The sequence below is a fragment of the Protopterus annectens genome, chromosome 3.part1, assembly GCF_019279795.1.
Source record: "Protopterus annectens isolate FY-2018-M chromosome 3.part1, PAN1.0, whole genome shotgun sequence".
Classification (NCBI taxonomy): Eukaryota; Metazoa; Chordata; order Ceratodontiformes; family Protopteridae; genus Protopterus; species Protopterus annectens.
In genome coordinates, this window is record NC_056732.1 from 149914864 (window position 1) to 149939062 (window position 24199).

Here is a 24199-nt window from a genome sequence, read left to right on the forward strand (position 1 = left end):
TAATAAGATGATCTTTGAAATGAGCTTATGACACTGCTGATGTTTCCAGGGCGCCTGCCACTCTCTCTGTTTTGTTCGATAACAGTCTCAAACTTTGTTAGAGGATGTTAAAACTGACATTTTAAATGTTCGTCTGGATAAGGGGGTGTTTGGACTTTCCTTTGCACAAGTCTTTAAGGATTTTGATGAAAGGGGGGGTATTAACTCAGGGGGTTACCCAGAATTTTCAGTCTTCCTTTTCAAAAATAAAAAAGCGTTTCTTCCTTTTTAGGCTTATGTTTTTTAGAAAGCAGATCATGCATGCACAACAAGTTTAATGTAAACAAAAATGAAAGTGTCAGGAGGGGTCAAAGAAGAAAGGAGGGTTCTCCCAGAACCAGGGGCAACCTAAAAAAATCAGAATGGTTATATGGTCCCTCGGATATCCCTCCACCCATCCTAGCAACCCCATAAATTATCCCACTGTTTAAGTAATTTTTCTGTGTGGCATCAGATAATTTCAGGTAGTTGTTTTTTTTTTTGATCATTTTAAAAAGCCACACCTGGCAGTGGGACACGCTTCCTCACTTTCTAAGGATATCTCCATATCCTGCCAGTCAAACCAGCCTTGTTCCCTCCTGTTCTTTATCAAATGCTGTCTCAGAGTAATAGAACGTGTTTTGCCAGATCAAAGAAGGATATAATTTTTTTCAGTTGTTCTGGTACGAAATAAAGAAGGAACATGGAGACATCAACTAGATGCATCTTTTGTAAACATTCATGTCATAGTTACAAAGTTTAAAATGCTTTTTCTGCAGATGTTCATTGTGTTACACTGCTGCAGTCATCACACTTGGGTTATCCTGCCATCAGGCATTTCCCCAGTCGGCCTGAGTTCCAAAGTTTTGGTCCGGCGTCCGTTGCTGTCGCCTCCTCCCTGACGTCAGTGCGACAGGGGTATACAAAATGCAGCCGACGCCATTTTCTTCAGTCTTTCTTGCCGTGCAGTGCCCGAAGCAAAAGCAGTTCGCAAGTGCCGGTCGACCATCTCCTGAGATTTTCATTCCGAATCCAGAGCCGAAGTCGTCTACAAAGCTAAGGTACCCCGTTGGGGAAACTTTTTCTTGCTTCAGACCGATGTCAGTAAAAGTTAATAACTGTATTTCTTGTGGGAAGCAAATACCTCATAAGGATTTCCATCCCTATTGTATCCCATGCCTAGGCCCAGACCACGACGTCACTGGTTGTCGGTTTTGTGCTAGGTTTAACAAGCGCACTATTAAACGTAGGTTTGATTTTGCCCGACATTATTTTGGTAGAAAATTCAATTATACCATGCCGTCGGAACTTCCGACGACCGGAATACACAAAAAGCGTAGAGACAAGGATAGGCATCCGAGGCCCAAAACTGACGACGAAGCCTCTTCTAGGCCAGTCGCCGCTTCTCCGGTTTTCAGCGAGGGGCCTTCGCAGCCCCTGACGACCGCTTCTGTAGAGCCACAGGCCGCCTCTGACTCCCACGTGGAGATGGCTGGGCCTTCGGACGCCCAAGTTATTCAGCCTACCGAGACTAACCTTTCAGAGGGATCCGGAGTAGCTGAGCAACCCACAGCTTCAGAGGGTGTGTTCAGACCTACTCAGTTAAGCATTAAACCCTTAGCTAAGTCTGAGCCTTCTTTAAAATCAAAGAAACAAATACAGCATTCTCCAGGACAGGCCTCCATGCCTAAGAAACAAATGCTCAAAATGGCCGAAGACCTAATCACTCTGATCAGGGGGCCCCATCCCCCTCCTGATAAAAGGCCTAGAAAGGATGCAGACTATGACTCATCCGACCAGGTGTCCATCTCTTCTGATTCATTCTCAGACCTAGGATACTCTTAACCCCCTTATGAGGATTCTGATGCTGAGGAATCAAATTCCATCAGCCTCACTGCCTGAGGGACTACTCCTTTGGGAAAACCCTACATACCATGAGGGAGCATTTCCACTGGGAAGGCCAGGATTACTCAGAATCCAAGAAAAGGCTCAGAGACTTCCTTTTATTACCTCAACACAGACCCCCTGCTATTCCGCCAGTGTTAGATATTGTGGATGATGTGTATACTGAATCCAGCTTAAATCCTGATTCCTTACCTCCAGCCCCTGTTAAACCTGACAGATATCACAGAGTCCCTGACTCACATAAATTTCTGTATAAAAGCCCTGTAGCTGACCCTGAAACTATTTCTCAGGGACCCAAAGGAGTTAAGGCCTCATCAGCCAAGAATCCAGTTCCCTCTGACAGAGATTCCAGAGCATTAGACAGATGGGGAAAGAAAGTATATACGTCTGCAACTTTAGCAATGAGAGCCTTAAATTGCCAGTTTCACATGTTAAAATATCAGCAATTTTTACTGTCTCAGTTAAAACAAAAAATGCTTCCAGAATCAGATCCTCCTAATTTTAAAGAAATGCAGGATTTATTGCATGCAGCTGAACAAGTGGGAAAGCATACTTTGCAATGTGGTTTTGATTCTCTAGAGGCCTCCTGCAGAGCAGCAGTTACAGGCTCTGTCATTAGAAGACATGCTTGGTTAAAAGAACATACGTTACCAGATCATGTTAAATAAATTATTGGATGCACCTTTGCAGCAGGATGTGTTATTTGGAGTTAAGGCAGAACAGGTATTAAAGAAAATGGAGGATAAGACAAAATCTATGCAAACGGTGAAGGATTTCTTACAGATTCAGCCTCCTAGATTTAGCAGAAACTGGCCAACTAAGAATTGGTCCTTTCCAATTACAGACAGACCTCAAAGGGGAAGATACAGACGTCCAAGAGGTAGAGGTCAAACAAAGGTCATTACAGGCCTCGGCAATGGGTTGCTTCAGGCCAGAAAGAAGGGGAAGACAGGCCCCCAACCATATAAAAAGCAGCTCCAATGACTTCCCACTACAGCTGCCAAACAAATCCCTCTTGGCAGCCCCCTTGGGAGGAAAACTGGCACTCTTCTACAACAATTGGCAAATGATCACCAAAGACAAATGGGTTCTCAACATTGTATTTCAAGGTTACAGGTTCCACTTTCACACACTGCCAATGTTAAAAGGAATGCCAAATGTGCCACCAAATCAATGGGCAGAGGCTCAAAAACAAATTACAGCACTCATGGATATGAGAGCTATTCAAAAGGTACCATCACAGGAGCAAGGACAAGGATTTTACTCAAGACTCTTTCTGGTACCCAGAAAGAACAAAGCCTGGAGGCCCATTTTGGATCTGTCATCTCTAAACACTTACCTGGATGTTCCGAAATTCAAAATGTTGACATTACAGCAGCTTCTTCCCATGCTGGGCAAGAAAGCTTGGCTCGTGACTTTGGACCTCAAGGAGCCATACCTGCGTGACCCTATCAGACAAAACTGCAGAAGATACCTCAGATTCATAGCTGGTTCAGTGCACTACCAATTCACTGCACTGCCCTTTGGCTTATCTACTGCGCCCAGGGTCTTCACAAAGTGCCTGGTACCAGTAATTGAATTTTGCAGACAGAAAGGAATTCAAATTTATCCGTACCTGGACGACTGCCTGATTTAAGCAGAGAGCAAGGACATTCTTCTAAAGCATCTGGCGTTTGTAAAAAAGTTAAGTTGCCAGGGGTACACAGTAAATGAAAAGAAATCAAAACTAGTGCCCTCACAAGAGATTATATTCCTGGGTGCCAGCTTGAACACAACGGCCCAGGTGGCTTATCTCACGCCAAACAAGCAAGGACAACTGACTCAATACTTTCAATTGATGGCAACAAAGACCCAACTCCCTGCAAGAAAAATTCTGTAGGCCTTGGGTTACATGGCATCCTGCATACTACTAATTCCATATACCAGACTGCATATGAGGAAACTACAATGGTACCTAAAGAATGTATGGTCTCAACACTATCAAAGTTTGGAAACAGTTATACCACTAATCCCTTGCCTTCAACAGGAGTTTCAGTGTTGGGCTCAAGCTTGTCACCTCAACAAGGGACAGCCTTTTACCCAACCCACAGCCAGACAAACACTGACAACAGATGCATCGGATTACGCCTGGGGAGCACACATGGCAGGCAAATGTATTCAGGGCACGTGGCCAGCAGAACAAAGGCATCTTCACATCAATCAAAGAGATGCTAGCTGTACAAAATGCCCTTATAGCTTTCAAGGACCTGCTGCATCCAGGACAACTACTGCTAAAGACAGACAACACCACAGTTATGTGGTACATAAACAAGCAAGGGGGCACTCATTCCTACCCCCTATGCAGACAAGCCATGACCTTGTGGAGCACAGCTGTAAACCTTCAAGTTCTTCTGCAAGCACAATTCCTGCCAGGAGAGAAAAACACACTGGCAGACGACTTAAGCAGAAACATCATGGATCCCCACGAATGGGAATTGAATCCACAAATATTCAGAATGATAACGCAGAAATGGTGGAGCCCAGACACAGATCTGTTTGCATCCCCAATAAACTGCCAGCTACAAAAATTCTGCACAAGGAGTTACCATCCACAAGCATGGAAAGTGGATGCCCTCTCATTCAGCTGGGAGAACATACAAGTATATGCTTTCCCACCACTACCTCTCCTGCCAAAGGTACTCATAAAAGCCAGGCAAGAAGAACCAAAGATGATCCTGATTGTACCAGACTGGCCTCGCCAGCACTGGTACCCAATCTTAATGATCTTAGCACAAGAACCACCCTGGATTTTGCCTCAAATCCCACATCTGCTGACTCAGCACAACAATCAAATACTACACAGCCAGCTAAAGACCTTAAACCTAGCTGCATGGAAGATTCCTTAGTTAAGCAAGCAATGCCTCTCTCCAAAACTGTTATGGATGTCATTCTGGAGGCCAGAAGGCCTAGTACCAGGAAAGCCTATTCGGATAAATGGAAAAGATTCTGTGCTTGGAACCAAGCTCACAGCCTTGACCCTCTTGTCCCAAACATTCCTCAGAAACTACAATACTTAACTGAGATGCTGGACAAAGGCCTCTCCTTCTCATCCATCAAGATCCACGCCTCTGCCATCTCTGCTCATTACAACACGGATCCACCAATTTTCTCTAATCCTCTGTTAAAACAGTACCTCAGAGGGGCTAAAAACATAAGACCGCCCCGTAGAGCACCTACTCCAACTTGGGACCTCAACTTTGTTTTGGAAAACTAACTTTACCTCCTTTTGAGCCAGCTAACACAGCAGAATTAAAATATATCTCTTGGAAAACTGCTCTGCTCCTGGCAATAACATCAGCACGAAGAGTTTCAGAATTACAGGCACTAATGGCAGTGGAACCTTTCCTCATTTTCCACCAGGTCAGGGTGTCTTTAAGAGCTAACCCTACGTTTATGCCAAAGGTGGTATCCAGTGTGGCTCTAAACCAAACTTTTCACCTGCCAACTTTTTATCCTAAACCACAGAATAAAGGGGAGAGACTACTGCACTCTTTGGACATTCACAGGCAGTTACGCTTCTACTTGGACAAAACCAAAGCTTTCAGAAAATCTGAGCAATTATTGGTAGCATATGCTGCAGGAGCACAGGGAAAAGCCATTTCAAAACAGACTATTTCAAAATGGATAGGACATTGTATACGTTTCTGCTACACATGCCATGGAAAACATGTACCTAGCAGCATTAGATCTCACTCCACCAGGGCAACAGCCACTTCAACTGCCTACCTCAGCGGAGTACCTACCAAGGATATTTTGGAAGCAGCAACTTGGTGTTCTGTACATACCTTCACCAAGCATTACCATCTGCCTCTATACTCTAAATCCAGAGCTGGCTTCGCCGCTGCAGGGCCTTATAGTCACCTTTAATGCCTTATAGTACCAGCCACCCTACCTCAGCTTTGGGATTCTACCCAAGTGTAATGACTGCAGCAGTGTAACACGATGAACATAGTACAGTTTTGTACCTACCATAAATGTAGATTTCGAGTGTATACACTGCTGCAGTCCAGGTTACCCTCTCTCCTTCCCCTCTTACTGGCTTGTACGTACCTATGTCTTCTACCCTTACTACCTATGGGGAGTATTTGCTGGTAGCTGTAAGTTGTTTTTTTGCTTTTCTTATGTATGTTTTATTAGCAATTGGAATTGCCTACTTATTTAGAGGCACCTGACATCTGGGGTAAGAAAAACTGAAGAAAATGGCGTCTGTTGCATCTTATATACCCCTGTCGCACTGACGTCAGGGAGGAGGCGACAGCAACCGACACCGGACCAAGACTTTGGAATTCAGGCCGACTGGGGAACCCCCTGACGGCAGGATAACCCAAGTGTAATGACTGCAGCAGAGTGTATACACTTGAACATCTGCATTTATGGTAGGTACAAAACTGTACTTTTCCGTTACTGCTCCTTCCTGGTTACTTTGTATGTAAAAGATGCTTGCCATCACATTCCAATCAGCAGCAATTTCAGGCACTTTGTGTTCCTGTGTATCTGGGTTGCATTTTCAGTTTGCTGTATTGCTCTGTGGATTAGCATCATCCAAGTTATGTTTACAAAATGCCTGGTGCCCATTGCTGGTTGCAGGGCATTCACCGTTTCTCTTATTTAAATGATCGCCTGATATTTGCAGATTCTTTCACAGCTTGTCAGGAATCTCTGGCTTGAGTAGTAAAGCTGTTTCTCAGTCTAAGATTTCAGATGAAGAGAGAAAAAGCACTCATTCCTTCTCACAAGATAGTCTTTGTAATGGTCTTATAGATACAATGATTACAATGGAATTTTTTCATCTGGTCAAAGTGGAGAGTTGCACTGAACACTTTCTGATGTTTCCAAACCAGACTCTGGCATCTGTCGTAGAATGTCTCAAAATTCTAGGTTTGGCCTCAACTTATTCTCCTTATTCCCTTGGTCAGACTTCACTTGATGAAGTTTCCATGGTCTGTGAAGTAATTGTGAACTCAACACCAACACTGTCATTTTGAATTCCAGTGCTGGGGTTTGTAAAAAGGGAATTTAAATTGGTGAGTAAATCAGTTGTCTCTCAACCCAAATGTTCCCTTCTCCCTGCCAGCCCCCATTCAGTCTAACATTAGATGCCTCAGACTTTGCTTGGAGAATTCTGTCCAAAGGAGTGAAATTGCAGGGTCCATGGAACAAACAAGACAAGTTAAAATGCAGAAATATCGAACAGTGATGGCGCTAATAAATGTTGTCATATCTCTGAACCATCTTGGACTTAGGGCCCTCTGCTAGTAATCACAGGCAACACCAAAGCGATGTGGTACATAAACAAGAAGGAAGCAGATGCTATACCTTTTGCAGTCTGGGATCTAGCAATTCAGTTCAGTTTGTCTCTCCAGGCTACTTATATTCTATCAGAGCAAAACATTGTGGCAGACAAGTTGAGCAGTACCAGTACAGACACTCACAAATGAAGTTTCACCCCAGGGTCTTCCAGGAATTGAGCCATCAATGGGGGAACTCCTCAAGATGATCTGTTTGCCTCCAGTCAAAGCAGACAGTTAAATTCTGCTGCAGGACTCCTTGTAGGCTAACCTGGAAAACCGATGAATTTTCATTCACAGGGATGGGAATGTTGCTGTATGCTATTTTTGTGATAGCCAGAGGAGTTGAGATTCAGGAGGACTCTAAGATAGTTGTGGTGAAACCTTTGGTGCAGACAACAGTGTTCTCCCTCCTTTTGAAAATGGCCAAGGGCAGTTAACAAGCTTCAAGAATGGAGTTAGTCGCACAAGACAGGTGGAAGTTTGATACAGCCCACTGTTCAACATCTTCAGTTAACTGCCTGGATGATGGAATTTTAATACCTTTTGGGCACTTTTTTTCTGAGGATATGCAGCAGGTATTAAAGGAGGCAAAGAAACCTGCTTTTAGAAAATTGCATAGGGTAAGTGGAAAGATTTTGTTGGTGGTGCCAATTCAAAAACTAGGATCCTTTTAAAGCCCAGACTTTGATTTTTCAGTGTTTGTGTGAGTTATTCTCTGGTCTGTCTTGTTTTATTCTATCTGACCTTCCTTATATTTTTTCTATCAAGATTCATCTGGTCATTTCTGCTTGTTGACCCCCCCCCCCCTTTCTTTCTACCCTACCTCTTGTGAAATGGTTTTTGAAAGGGGTGTTGCCAGAAAACAGCTGAAACTTCACAATTTCACTTGCCTGGTAACAAAAGAATACATGGCAAAAACTTTTGAGGCACTCCTTTTTGTAGACATAGGAATTTGTCTTGCATTGTAAATATTTGTAAACGTGTTATAGGGTAGGCTGGGCTAGGGTTGTGTGTATTGTAACATAGTGCATTCTTTCTTTAAGTTGAGATTCTGCTGTCTTGCCTCTTATGACTGTGACAATGAAAAAGTAAATTAGCATGGCATAAATCTTATAAATAGAAGTACTGGATTTCATCTAAATATCCGAGTGTCTGTCAGAGTTCAGATGATGATGTGAATACTCTATTGCTGTAGATAAATGTTTGTCCAGAGAGGGGGGTAAAAAGAAAGTATGTACTAACAAGATGACTATAGGAATGCATTGTTTACAAAGTTCTGTAATTAAGTTAAGAACTGTTTTGTATCACTGCATCTTTTCCTCTATTCTCTAGTAGTCAAAGGAGCCCTTCACCACCGAGTACAAATAACTCTACCAGTAGTGGACCAAGTTCAGCTTCTGCACCACAGAATACATCCACACGGTCTTCGTGCTCCTTAACACCAACGCTAGCATCACACTTCAATGAAAATCTTATAAAGCATGTGCAAGGATGGCCTGCAGACCATGCAGAAAAACAGGTTTGTGTTTCATAGTTCTTTTTTATGCTGTCCTCCATGTCTTTGTTTTATTAAAAAAAAAGAAAAATGATCACAAGCAAGTGTTCCACTAGAGAACAGTTTTACCAGTAGTGCTGTGTGTAGTGTAAGTAAAACTTATTTGCATTTATAATCATAAAAAACAAACCAAGCAGAAAATTTGCAGTGTGAAGGATGTGAATTTCACTCCTTGAAATATGTTGTTCACCTAGTTCACGAATAAAAATGGAACTGTAAAATATATGTACTACAAAATAATAAAATAGTAGGTAGTCCACAGTTGAGTTAAAAATGGAATATCCTTTATTGAAACAAACAAGCAATCCTAGTTGATTATAAGTTTCATACTGAGTTTTCTGAGACTTCATGGGATACCACGGATTTTTTTTGTCATAATCATAAACATATCACCTTTCCATGCATGTATGCATACACTGACATTACGATACCTCAGACATGTTCCCACTATAAAATCCCACCCTATCTTTCATGTATTCATTCAGTCTCTTCTCATACACGAGTCAGGAGCAGTGGCAGTAACTTGTATTAGTGTTGTATCAGGAGTCACAGCTGGTGAGTTGAGAATGTGGTAGTGTGTTATTACAGCATTAGAGCAAGGTGTTCTGTTAGACTTTGTAAGACTAAAAAAAAAATGTACTTTGGTAGTTCATTTAAAATGACTAACTGACAGTCAGGTCATGTGAAATGTATGCAGTTTATTTAATAAATGCAAGGTGCTCGTTATTTTTCTCTTTTGTTAGTTTTCATATATGAAATTGTTACCTTGCTTCTGTGTTATGTTGTTGGGAGTTTTACTACTTACCCATGCATATGTGGCTGTTACTGGTGAGTAGCTTGTATTGCAAAATTTGACTTAACAGGGATAAAGTGTGGCAAGTGTTAGAGAGTAGTTATTACAGGATAGGTTTTTGTTAGATATACTATAACAGCATTTGCAGGCATTCGCATTCTCATCCTTTTCAGAAAAGGTTTGTCACACTGCTCTGTCACAGGTTGTACATCGGATATTTCTGGCATCCATCTTAGCAGCTGCATTTTTAATTCCAGTTTTCGTTTTATAGTTAAAGTTAAAACTTGCTGTTGGCAGGAAAAAATACTAAAGGTACAATTTAATGCAGTGATTTCTTCCAAAGTGATGGTGGACAAACAGCATATAAAGATTGCCTTTCTTGATGCTTATTTTGCTTAGGCATTTCTCACAAAGGTGAGTTTATCTCTAAACTAATTAATAAGGCAAATTAATTCTCCTGGATCTTGGATAATGGTCCTCTGTCTTTACCCATTTGCCCCATTCTTTTGGCAGAATTGGAGCTGGGTATTCATGAGCTAGGTGAAAGTCCTCTAGCCTGTGCATTCCTGACCAGGAATCTGTATCCGCCTCCCCACATTTCTTGTTGAGAGTCAGGTGGTAGGGAGTGGCCCATTTTGTTTGTCTTCTGGAGTGGCCTACTACCCTCTTCCCTTAGATTCACTCTGTTTGGCAGCTCCTCCGAGTCCACAATTTCTGCCTCCTGAGGAGGAGCATGCTTCTTCGGCTGCATAATCCACTAATGATGGCATAGGCTTGGTGATCCTACAAGGTGTCAGCAAAATGGTGAGCCACAGCCCACCTTCCTTCTCCAGGATGGGTGAGCCAGCAGCGGCCACTCAGTCCCATCCTCTCAGTACCAGTCCTACAGGCACCTAAGCTGCTAATTAAATTAGTTGTCATCATCATCAACAACCCCTTTTTCCCATTTTTTTTTCTACATGGGGGTCGGAGTATTGTTAACTGTCACCAACTCTCTCAATTTAGTGCCACATCCCTGCTTTCAACACTCATGCCTGACTGTCGCAGATCTTCTTTCACACAATCCATCCACCTCTTTGCTGGACGTCCTCACTTCCTCTTACCTTTTTCCTGTCTGTCCCAGATCTTCCTCACCAGATTGTCGCTCTAATCTTTTCTGCAATTGGAGCTACTTTGGCTTCTGCTCTTATGTCCTCATTTCTTCGTCTGTCCCACAGTGTGCATTCTACCACCATTCTCAGGCACTTCATTTCCATCACCTCTAGCTTCTTCAACTTATGTTCTTCGTGTTTCACTGTTGCAGTCATTATGTTTGGGATGTTATGTGGTCCTATCTCGCCTCCATTCTTTACTCACGGGGACTCGGCCAACTATCTAGCACGAAGTCTCTAATTGGCTGGGCTAACCCGGTATCCCAAGATGCACCTCGCCCTAGCCCCAGATCTCGTTTGCCGCTCGTAGAGTTAGGACGTGGTCTTGCTTGGCTGTGGCTAAGTACCCTTTTCATATACTTTTCTAAGTATTTTAGTAGTTGTATTGCAAAAGCTATTTTAATAGCTACTCTTCCTTTTTTTGACTAGTTCTTGTGAGCTTTTGTGAGGACTGTGTTTGTTTGTGATATCCCTCTGTTTCGCAGTCTAGGCCGTTTTAAGTTAGAGGACCTAGTCATCTCCAGTGTTGTTCCCTTGTATTTTTTGTGCTGGTTTTGTGAGTTGTGGGTAGTTGTTTTCCCTCCAAGAAACATTTAACTTAGAGTTTACTTGGCCGTTAGTGTGGTTTGTTTTTTCCCGCCTTCCTCTTGTGTTGTCTCTGTCAGCTGGGTGTTGTGCGGTTGTTATCATGTCTAAAGAGCATAAACCTTCCGGGTTTAAGAAGTGTACCAAATGTGGCTACAAAATGTCCATTACAGATGGGCATTCCATCTGTGTGTATTGTCTGGGTGCTATTCACCTACAAGAGTCCTGCAGATTTTGCCACGTGTTTAGCCCTAGGGTACTGCAGGAAAGAAAAAATAAACTGATTTTGAAGGGGCTGATTAAGCCTGCCTTTGAGGAGGCGTTAGATTCTTCTTCGTCTTCTAGTGTTAAATCTAAGCCTGCTAAGGCCAAGAAAAGATCTCCGGCTCCGTCTGTCTCTTCGGAGCCTTCGGAGAAGGTTTCAAAAGTGGATACTTCCTCCACTGCTCCATTGTCCTCGGGGCCGCAGGAGAAAGTTTCGGTTATGGATACTACCTCCTCAGCTCCATTGCCCTCTGGGCAGCAGGAGGTATCTGTTGTACTGGAGTCGACCTCTGTTCCGATATTATTGGAGCCTATTCGGAGCCGGTCACCCAATGTCAGGCATGAGTCTCCAGGTAGGAGATCCCAATCTCCTTCTGTTTCTTCCAAATCCTCTAGGCTGTCTGATTTGGATGTGGATAGGGTGGTCCAGAGGCTCCTGCAGTCTCCGGTGTTAGTAAAACTGTTTTTGGCTCCGATGCAGTCGGCTCCGGAGCCAGTCCCTGTCCTGGTACAGATGATTCCTCCTCCGAGCACCCATGTGTCAGTGCCGGAGTGCCCCGCGCCGAGTGATGTCCTTGTGTCGGCTCCGATTCCCCAGGTGAGTCTATCGGAGCCAGCGTCTGCTCCAACCATGTCGGCTCCGTCCTCTGGTTTCGGTACTCTGGTTTCCTCAGTCGGACCAGAGGGGGATACCTTGGGACTCCTGTCTGTTCTGAGTCTCCCTCTCGGTGCATTGGCTCGGGGAATCTCGACTCCGGTCGTGGTCTCCGAGACGGGTCGGTCCTCTGATTCGGGGGGACCTGCCTTCGAGGCCATGAGGAGAGCACTGGCCAGATCGTCAGTCACATGACCTGGATCGGTCACTCCATCCCCATACACCCCGGCTAGAGCCTCTGACGCCCCCCTGTCCGTGGATGGTGGAGCCCGAAGGTCTGGGGATACCCCCTTGAGCGGTCCTCTACTTTCTGATGGCCCCTCAGTCGGTGCCTGAGGAGCCCCCCAGAAAGAAGTGCAAGAGGAAGCACATGGACTCCCAGGACGAGTCCCTCACCTCTGATACCGACCTCAAGGAGTCAGAGGGATCCCCCAAGTCGTCCTGCGATGATGTCTCTTTCTCCGACATCCTGGAGATTTTGAGGCAGAGAGGTGACTGGCCTTCCAAGACCCCCTCTGAGGAGGAGTCTGTATTCGTCAAGGCCTTCGGAGCTCAACTGTCCGCCTCCTGGGTGTCTCCACCCTTCGACGAACTCCTGGATTTGATTTGTCGAAGGGTGTGGGAGAACCCCGATTCCATGGAACCAGTGCCCAGACGTCCAAATAAGTTCTTTTCTGCTCCCCCGGGGAAAGAGTTCCTGACTAAAGGGGTTTCGGTAGATGCCTTGGTGGTGGCGGCAGCCACTCAGCAGGAAGTTGCAGAGGCTTCTTCTTCCGTCCATCCTCCTAACAAGGAGTCCAGGAGTGTGGACCGGTACGGGAAGTGTACACCCTGTCTTCGGCGACCTTTACCTTGCGGTCGCTGAATTACCTTAGTCATTTCACTCGGCTCCGAAGAGATCTCCTTAAGAAGCTAGGAGATACTCTGATGGGTAACATGCCTGAGGCGGTAATGCAAACTGTTAACGCCCACTTGTCTACCCTTGGTTCCATTGTCAACTCGTCCATGAGGCTCATATCTTATGCAGCTGAAGGGGCGAGTAGGGCAGCTAGCTCAGGTGTAGCTCTCAGAAGGCAAGCCTGGATGCGCCTGTGTCAATTTGCAGAGGCCTTTAAGTCTTCCTTCACTGACGCCCCCTTTGATGGGTCCTCTCTTTTCGGGACCAAAGTGAAAGACACCCTCACCAGATGCGAACAGGAGGGAAAGACACTATCTGCCGTAGGGGGCCATTTCTCTCTCTCTCCCTTCTAGGCCTTACCCCAAGGCTCAGAGAGGGGGGGAAATGTGGTTCAAGAAGTCTCAGAGGCCTTTCCCTACAGCTCAAGGTGAGTCCCCCTCCAGAGGCAGAGGAGGGGGAAATGATTTTGGAAGACGCCGTCCTAGAGGCAGAGGAGGCCCCCGCAACTCGGGAGACCGCAATTCCTTTTGCGGATCTTCCTTCCACCGTTGCTGAGGCGTTACCCGACTGTGCTGTTCCGGAGCCAGTCAGGGGCCGAATTTCGTTGCAACCGGAAGCCTGGGAAAGCATCACCCAGGATCGTTGGGTGCTTCAAATAGTTACCGGAGGTTACGCTATTCCCTTTGTATCAACACCCCCTCCAGTCAGAAGAATCCCGGACGTCCCACCCAGTCAACAGGATCAAGCAGCACTAAAAGTTACAAAGCTGCTAGAAAAAGGAGTCATCCAACCAGTCCCCTCAGACCATATCGGATCAGGAACTTAACTCAAGACTCTTTTTGGTGCCGAAAAGAACAGGGGACCTGAGACCCATTCTGGATCTCAGTCGACTGAACCACTACGTTCTGAAGTCTAAGTTCCGAATGGTCGCGCTTCAGTCCATTTTTCCATTGCTGGAAAAAGGAGTATGGATGTGATCCATCGATCTCAAGGATGCCTACTACCACATCAAGATGGACAAGGCATCCAGGAGTCACTTGCGCTTCCGGCTGGGAGCCAGTCACTTCCAGTTTCGTGCCCTGCCCTTTGGTCTCACCACAGCCCCCAGGGTGTTCACCAAGTGTTTGGCAGTGGTGACAGCTCACCTGAGACGTCAGAGATTCCAGGTGTTTCCGTATCTGGACGACTGGCTTCTCACCACCCCCACCAGGGATCTGCTTATGCAAGCCAGGGAGACTACCATAGCACTGTGTCAACAATTAGGAATTACTTTAAACTGGGAAAAGTCTGCCTTGCTGCCCTGACAGTGTGTTGTTTTTATAGGCGCAGAGCTAGACTATTCAGATGCAAGCCTTTCTGCCACAAGAGAGAATAAGAGTGCTGCAGTCTCAGATCCATGCACTGTTGCCCCTCAAGAGTTCAAGCCAGGTTACTTCTCCAGCTTTTGGGCTCCATGGCTGCCACCATCATGCTGGTGCCTCTGGCCAGGTTACATATGCAGATTCTGCAATGGCTCCTTTCTGCCCAATGGTCATTTCAGAAACTTCCTCTTTCCCACTTGATACTTCTCACGGAACAGTGCAAACAGGACCTCCGCTGGTGGCTACGTTCCGCCAATCTGGATAAAGGGAGAAGCCTGATTCCTTTGTCTCCAGTGGCCACAGTGACCACGGACACCTCCCAGATCGGGTGGGGGGGCATTATCTTGGCAGGACAGTCCAAGGCACGTGGCAAGATCACGAGGTACATCTGCTCATCAGTGTCCGGGAGATGAGCGGTGTTTCTAGCGTTGCCAGCACTCCAAGACTCTCTACCTCTGGGAACAATTGCGATTCACTCGGACAACACGTCCGTAGTGTGGTACCTGAACAAGCAAGGGGGAACCAAGTCTTATCCCCTCTGCAGAGAGGCCATGCGAGTGTGGCATTGGGCAGTATCTTCCCAACGGTTCTTAGTGGCAACGCACATTCCGGGAAAGTCCAATGTGATAGCAGACAGGCTGAGCAGAGCTATTCTGATGCCTTACGAGTGGTCCCTGAACAACCGAGTGGCGGTTCAAATTTTCAACAGGTGGAGTCAGCCTTGCTGCAATCTCTTTGCCAGTACCCTCAAAGCCAAATGCAGCGAGTACTTCACACTGATCCCCCCACAGGGGGAGTCACCCAGGGACGCTCTAGCCCACGATTGGCCTCCTGGTCTGGTCTACGCTTTCCCTCCGTTTCCTCTGTTACCAAGAGTGATTCAAAAAGCCATATCCTTGGGAAGCAGGATGATTCTTATTGCTCCACACTGGCCTCGACAAGTATGGTTCCCTTTTCTTCAGAAGTACGCAGAGGACGGTCCTTGGACTCTGGACCCAGTGCCAGACCTCCTGACTCACACATCAGGCCAGCTCCATCCATCCCTGCGAACCCTCAGGCTGACAGCCTGGCTATACTCCACTTCTATCACTAGTTAGACGGCATTCTTTTTCACCGGAGGTGGTACACATCTTGTCTTCATCTAATAAGTCTTCTACAATGGAAGAGATTCTCCATTTGGGCTCAGGCCCAAGGTTTGGACCCCTTCACAGCCTCTATTCCATTGATTTTAAATTTTTTTGCCATGCTTTTCCGTCAGGGCTCTGCGCCCGCTACCATTAAAGTGCAATTGGCTGCAATCTCCAATTTCCATACATCTTACGAGCCCTCTCTTATGGGCCATAAACTCTGCAAGGCCTTCTTGAAAGGCGCTTGGCTACTTCGCCCTCCTGTGTCAGAGCCTGTCATGCCATGGGTCCTAAATCTTGTGCTACAAGCCATCACTTCACCACCCTTTGAACCAGCTGCCACCTGTGAACTGAAATTTTTATCTTGGAAAACGGCGTTTCTAATAGCCATTACATCAGCCAGAAGAGTATCAGAACTTCAAGCTTTGTCCATTAAACCTCCGTATTTGACCTTTCATAAGGACAGAGTTTCACTGAGACTTAACCCATCCTTCCTTACAAAGGTGTTATTCACTGTTAATCTCCATCAATATATCGAGTTACCAGTATTCTTTCCAAATTTTTTCCAATAAAGCAGAGTTCAGGTTCCATCAGTTGGATGTGCACAGGCAATTGAGGTTCTATTTACACAGGACTAAACAGGTTAGGAAGTCTGATCAACTGTTTGTGTCCTTTTCAGAGAACAGAGCAGGTTGTCCTGTTTCCAAGTGCACAATTTCCTTCATCTACTCGGCGGCAGGCAGAAATTTACCTTTTCCCGTCAGAGCTCACTCTACCAGGGCAATGTCTACATCAATAGCTTTCCATTCCAGGCTTTCGCTGGATGATGTTTGTGCTGAGGCCACTTGGGCCTTTCCTCACACCTTTATCACTCATTACAAGCTGGACGTGGCTTCTAGGGGCCGGGCTTCCTTTGGTTCCACAGTTCTCAGGTGTATCTTTCTTTGAGCCTCCCAGGATAGAGGTGCTGGGGACACTGTCCCGTGAGTAAAGAATGGAGGGTGAGATAGGACCACATAACATCAGTTAGTTATGTATGTGGTCCATCTCGCCTACATTCTTATGTACCCTCCCACCTGCCCCCTTCCTAGAGGATTTGGAGGAATATTGGCTCTGTGAACCCTTCAAGATCAGTTGCTTTTCTATCTTTGGCTGGAATTCCTTCCAGTGTTGGTCATGTGTGGGTTATGATTGGTATGGTTGCAAACAAGATCTGGGGCTAGGGTGAGGTGCATCTTGGAATACCGGGTTCGCCCAGCCAATTAGAGACTTCGTGCTAGAGAAATAGTTGGCCGAGTCAGAGCCAATTCTCGGCTCCGAACCCGTGAGTAAAGAATGTAGGTGAGATGGACCACATACATCGATCGTTATGGTGCGTACATAACTAACTGTTATCTGCCTACAGGTAGCCCTCAAGCCGGCCTGAATACCAGAGTCTTGGATTCCTGCGTCGGATGCTCTCCCTTCTTCTATGATGTCAGGTCGTCAGGGGTATAAAACATGCAGCCGACGCCATTACATCAGTCTTTCTTGCCGTGCGGTGCCCAAAGCAGAAGCAGTTCACAAGTGCTGGTCGGCAGACTCCTGACATTTTCGTTTTCGAGTTTCAGAACCTAAGTCTTCAACTAAAGCTAAGTACCCCATTGGGGAACCTTTTTCTTGCTCTTAAACCGATGTCAATAAAAGTTAATAATTGTATTTCTTGTGGAAAGCAAATACCTCTTAAAGATTTTCATTTGTACTGTATTCCTTACCTAGGCCCTGACCACGACGTACCTCGCTGTCGGTTTTGTGCCTTATTAAAACCATGAACTATTCGTTGTCTGTATATTTTCGCTTCTAAATACTTTGGTACTCGGTTCAATTATCCAGATATGTCTTCAATAAGCCACCTGACTACTGACATTCTCAAAAAACGCAAAGATAAAAACAGAGCCAGGCTGCCTAGGTACAAAGCTGCCGTCATCGCTTCTCCTAAGTTAGTCGCCATTTCGCCAGTACTCCATGAAGTGCTTTCGCAGCCCCTGATACCTGCTACTTCAGATTCGCAGGCATCTACTGAAACCCATTCGGAGTCCGGTATGCCATGGGATGCTTCAACTGGGGAACCTGCGGATGTCTCTACCTTGGATGAGTCTGGAGCCGCTGTGCAGGCACCGGCTTCTGAGGGTGTATTCAGGCCTACTGACTTGCATATTAAACCTACGCCATCTTCTTCTTCAAGGCCTGAAACTCGAACCATGCCTAGGAAACCGACGCCCAGACCGCATGGTCAGGTCTGTATGCCTAAAAAACAAATGATAAGAATGGCAGAGGTCCTTATTACTTTAATCAGGGGAAGCCAACCTTCCCCCTCTAAGAGACCTAGGACTGAATTTGCTTATGATACTTCGGACCTGGATTCTGAATTTTCTGTCTCCTCTGAGGACCAGGATTTACCCTTATCTACCTATGAGGATTCTGATGCAGAGGACTCTATTCCCCCTGCTTCTCCCCCAGAGGATTTTTCTTTTGGTGAAACCTTGCATACTCTTAGGGAGCATTTTCACTGGAAAAGCCAGGCTTACTCTGATTCTAAAAAGAGGCTTAGAGATTTCTTACTCCTGCCCCAACACAGGCCTTTAGCTATCCCTGTTGTGCCGGTCATTGTTGACTATGCCTATTTGGAGTCTAGCTTGGCCCCTGATTCTTTACCTCCTGCTCCCAGAAAACCTAATAGATATTACAGGGTTCCTGATTCTCACAAGTTCCTTTTTAAAAATCCTACTGCGGATCCGGAGACCATTTCACAGGGACCCAAGGGCATTAAGGCTACTACTGCTAAAAATCCTACCCCCTCTGACAGGGATTCCAGGGCCTTGGATAGATGGGGTAGGAAGGTATACACCTCTGCAAAGTTGGCCATTAGGGCTTTAAACTGCCAGTTTCATATGTTAAAATATCAGCAGCATATTATTGGATTGCTTAAACAGAAAAGGACGAAAAGAGACTTCAGAACACCACCACAGCAATTCAAACTCCTCAAATTTCTAAGAAATCTAAATAGGCAGTCCAATACGAACGAATGGTTTATTTAAACAGACAAATAATTAAGTAAAAGAAAAAATAAATATGTGATGAGCTCTTTCGGCTATTCAGCCTTCATCGGATCGTAAAACATTTTTCATTGCTATTGTTTAAAAAGAGTACATTAACCAATCATTCTTCTGTCTCTGACATCCTAATGAATGCGTATTGGACTGCCTATTTGGAATTCTTAGAAATTCGAGGAGTTTGAATTGCTGTGATGGTGTTCTGAAGTCTCTTTTCGTTGTTGCTTCCTTTTGTCTTCGACACCTTTGGTGGAGCTTGGAAGTATTTTTTCTTTTTCTATTATCAGCTCGTTTCTTCCAATCAACACACATGGCTGAATTAATTAACAAAGAGCGAAAGAAGAATTGTTCTTTAACTAGTTTAGCCGGTGAATTGGCCAACCTGCTCATACAATTAAACTTGGGAAATTAAGCTAGTTCTTTAGCAACACCGGCTGATGATACTGATTTTTTTAAGCACTTTTCTTAAAGTTGAAAACGCTGCCTATAGAGTAAAATGACTACAATGGCAGCGTTTCCATTTGCAAGCTTGTATTCATCACAAGTTAGTGCCGAAAGGAATGCGAGTTAAGTGTCTTCCTAGTTATGGGAACACCTATCCAGATTTGCTTGCCAAATGGCAAGCGATTAATCTGGAGACTAGCCAGAAGTACATGAATCTATTGGTAGAGTACTTTAGACCTGAACAGGAAAATATAGCAACATTAATTGCTAACAAGCTAGTGATTTTGGAAGATATGAAACTACAGGACACACATCTGCAAAAACTAGAGCTTTTACAAACTAATTTACAAAACTATGATAATAAGCTTAGACGAATTAAAATTAAAAAATTGGCTCGTGATTATCAAGATTTTAAAAATGGTCATATCTTTGAATGGCCCAGAGAGGCAAATGAAGGAGCATCAAGGGGTAATAGAGGTCTGACTAAATCTCGGAATGAGATCTCCACCTCTAGGAATTATACCAACAAACATAATGAAGAACAGGGTCAAGCAGAAGTACAGAATCATATTCCTATAGTAAATATGCATGCATCAACTAGCTCAACAATTATTTCTACTGAAAGTACAATTCCAACTGATTTAAATGGAGCTGGGACTAGTTGTATGACAACAGGGCTTAGTTCACAGCACCATGAATCTGATATCAGCATTGATATGGGGACTAGACCAAAAGAAAGAACCGTCTATACCACTGCTAATTGGCCTTTACTGGTTTTTGTATAACATTCCTTCCACAGAAACCCTCGAACACAGAGCCAAGAACGCAAATGCAAAAAGATGACAGCTTGAATTTATCTCATACGGGTCTGGTAGTCAACTTATCAAGTATTACTTTGAGCCAAGAACAGATTTCTGTATTAGAACGTGGTCTAAGTTTTATTCCTGCTTTATCTTCAGATTTAAATGAATTTATGACAGATGTTAGACTTTTCTGCAGGAATGTTTCATTGAAATGTATTTTTGAAGATAATGGACATGCAAGAAATCACCTTAGGAAAACTCAGTAATTTCATACCAGCAAACCCCCCAGCAGTTGAACTTTTTTTGAAACTATGTGAGGATGAGGTTAGCAAAATGAGAGCACATTCCAATCATGGAAGCTTTTATAATATCACTCTTAAGGAAAAAGAAGCACTTCAACAACTGAGATCCACATGTAGTTTAGTCATCAAACCAGCGGACAAAGGTGGCTACATAGTGGTCATGGATGCAGACTGGTATAGGGCTAAAATGATGAAAATGTTAGAGGATGAATGCACTTATACTAGGTTGAATAAACGACAAGTGGATATGAAGATCAAAATTCTGCATCATGAGTTATATGATCTACTCATGGAGCAGCGCATAAGCAAAGAACTATATGATTTTCTTGTTTGTCACAATCCTATGATTCCTAGTATAGGTGGTTTACCTAAAATTCATAAAGACCAAAGGGACCCTCCACTACGTCCTATTGTATCGGGGAGAGACTGGATTACTGAGTCATTATCTATTTATATAGAAAGTGAACTAAAAAAAGTTCTCAGTAATGTTGATACAGTTCTAAAAGATACTGGAAGCTTCCTAAGGGAATGCTAAAATCAATTGTTTGACCAACTATGAAAATGTAAATTTGTTAACTATGGATATTACGAGCCTCTTCACTGTAATACCTAATGAATATGGTTTGCATGCCATAAAGACTCTTCTGCTACGGAATACTGTCAATCCCAATTTGATATGTACTCTACTGGAACTAGTTTTAGAAAATAATATTTTTGTATATGGTGAAGATTTCTACTTGCAAACACGGGGAGTAGCCATGGGCACCCCATGTGCAGATAGGTATTCAAACTTGGTTCTGGCACAGTGGGAAAGTGTTGAAGTCCTGAGGAATTAATCCATGGAATGGTCATCTTCTTTACTATGGTTGTTTTGTAGATGACATTTTTATTTTATGGAAAGGCAGCATTGGAGAACTGACTTCTTTTGTTGAATATATCAGCCAAAATACTGACTTCCTAGAATTTAAAGTAAAATTTTCAACTACAGAAATAGATTTTCTAGATGTGAAGATTTGCTTACATCCAACACGAGGGATAAGCACTAATATTTTTAGGAAGCCAACATGTAATAATCATTACTTACACAGGCAAAGTATGCATCCAAAGCATATTTTTAACATTATCTATGAAAATCAAGTATTACATGCTTCTAGACTTTGCACTGAGGAAGAAGACTTTGAAGCTGAACGGACTAACCTCCTTAATAATTTGAAAGCTAGAGGTTATAAGGAAGGCAATCTAACTTTGAAAAGCATATCTGGAGAGCTTAGAAAAAGAAAAGGTAGGCCTTATTTTCCATCTCAAGAAGCTCCCTCCTCAATGGCTGATTCCTTTAATAGAAATAATGAGCCACGAGTCAAGTGTACGTTGACATACAGTAATGATAATTCACAAATTTGTGATGTCAGGAGATTTTGGCCAGTACTAACCACTGATGATAAGATCAAGAGAGTCATTGGCGATACTCCACATTTTCTTTTTAAAAACAAGAAAAATATCAAAAGACTTTTATGTAACATAGATGGATTTGCCCATAAAAAACGTTCTGAGAGAAAAGGCACTTTTAAGTGCCTTAGATGTAAGGCTTGTCCATATATATAGACAGTGTTAATACCTTCGTCCATCCGGTTACAAAAAAGACATATTCTTTTAACCACTATGCCGATTGTAACACCCAGCATTTGATCTATCTGGTGACATGCTGCCAATGCAATGCTTTTTATATCTGCAAGACAGATCAAAGATTTAAAGATCGGATCCTGAGACATCTCAGGGATATACTCCATAAGGATATGAATAATGGATTGGCAGCGCACACTATTGATAATCCCACCCATCACTTTGTTTAAAGCCTTAGAGGTAATGGCCGTATCTAACAGAATAGGGGATATTAATAATCGTACGGAGCTACGTGAGATCAGTTGGATAGTTAACTTGCAAGCGCACCATCGACCTGGTTTAAATACTGTTGCTCCATTAAAACCTATACTGAAAGCCAGAAGGAACGTTATTGGACATAAGTAAGAAGCTAGCGTCCCTCTGGATGTTTAATTGGAAGATGGTGTGTATTCTATCCAGTGGAGAGCCACTTTATGTAACTATTACTGTAGGCTTGTACTAAAGAAGGTGTGTGGAGAGAAGAACCGTGATTGGTGTGCAGCTTTACCATTTGTTTGGCTATGAGCAAAGCGGTAGGATAATGAATGAAGCGTATTCTGAGTATCTGCGTGGTCGCTAACTCTGCACTACGTCCAATAAGGTATCAACATTATTGATATAGCCATTGGAGAGCTACTTTATGCAGCGGCCGTCATAGGCCTGCATTAAAGGAGGTGTGTGAAGAGGAAAAACAGCGATAGGTGTATAGAATCACCATCTGATTGGCAAAGATGTAGAACAATGAAAGGAGTGTATTTTGATTATCTGTTTGACCGCTAACCCTGCACTTCATCCAATAAGGAACCAACATCAATGATACAGCCTTTAGAGAGCTATTTTATGTAGCAATTGCCATGAGCCTGTACCAGAGGAGGTATGTGAAGAGGAGGAACAGCGATTGGTGTATAGTTTTACCATTTGATTGGTTATGAGTGAAGAGGAGGAATGGTAACTGGAGTGTATTTTGACCATTTGTTTTGGCCGCTAGCTCCGCTTTTCCTCCAATAAGGAACTAGTATTATCATCACATTCATTAGGATGTCAGAAACAGAAGAAGAATGATTGGTTAATGTACTCTTTTTAAACATTAACAGTGAAAAATGTTTTACGATCTGATGAAGGCTGAATAGCCAAAAGCGCTTATCAGATATTTATTTTATTTTGCTTTATTTATTTGTCTGTTTTAATAAACCGTTCGTTCGTATTGGACTGCCTATTTAGAATTCTTAGAAATTCGAGGAGTTTGAATTGCTGTGGTAGTGTTCTGAAGTCTCTTTTTGTTGTTGCTTCCTTTTGTTTTCGACACCTTCAGTGGAGCTTGGAAGTATTTTTTTCTTTTTCTAAGCTGAAAATGATGTTGATTCCTGATTGTGCTGGAAATAAGGATTTACAGGATTTAATGCATTCTGGTGAACAGGTTGGAAAACGTACTTTACATTGTGGTTTTGATTCACTAGAGGCATCTTGCAGGGCTGCTGTCACCGGCTCTGTACTTAGAAAGCATGCTTGGCTTAAGGAGAAATCTTTGCCAGATCATGTTAAAACTAAATTGCTGGATGCTCCCTTAAATCAGGACCGCCTGTTTGTCAACAAAGCAGAAGACGTTCTTAAAAAGATGGAGGAAAAAGCTAAATCTATGCAAACTGTTAAAGATTTCTTACAAGTGCAGCCTCCAAGATTTAGTAGGCATTGGCCATCAAAAAATTGGTCCTTTCCTGCCTCTTCCAGGCCTTCTCAGTTCAAACCCAGAACCAGCAGAACACCTAGACTTCAGTCCTAGGGGTATGCACAGGACTAAGCAGTGGGGGGTTCCCACTTCCAAATCCGGGAGTACTAAGACTCCCCCCTATGGTAAGCTGTCTCAATGACTTAACTTTAAAACTTCCAAGCACTTGAAAAAAACTATTAACGCCACAGACATGCAGGTAGCTGGTGAAAAACTTCTTCTTTATTGCACTCTGGTACCTCGGCCTTCGCCTTCTCAAGGAATACATTTAATTTGTGTTTCACCACACCTTATAAATCATTAGCTTAATATTTTCGAGCCAATCAGAACACTTCATCATACATTTAAATAGTTAAACACTTAAACAATTAAACAAACCATCACTCAACCAACCAAATTCATCTCTTTGCAAAATGTGAAACTTGAACCAAATAGCAAGATAATGGAACTATAAATGACATGAAAATATGTACTTATAAAAATGTTTAAAATGTACAAAGGCATATACTATCTCTTACTGTGTTATTTTAT

At 43.7% G+C, this 24199-nt stretch overlaps 1 protein-coding gene across 2 annotated transcripts in view; it reads left to right on the forward strand.

The window, feature by feature from the left end:
* WAC (WW domain containing adaptor with coiled-coil) overlaps positions 1-24199 on the forward strand; it is a 2564300-nt gene that overhangs the window by 2302610 nt on the left and 237491 nt on the right. For both annotated transcript variants that reach the window (XM_044066675.1, XM_044066674.1), the window contains one exon: positions 8586-8772. In XM_044066675.1, the coding sequence (XP_043922610.1) occupies positions 8586-8772 (187 nt within the window). The remainder of the gene's footprint in view (positions 1-8585; positions 8773-24199) is intronic.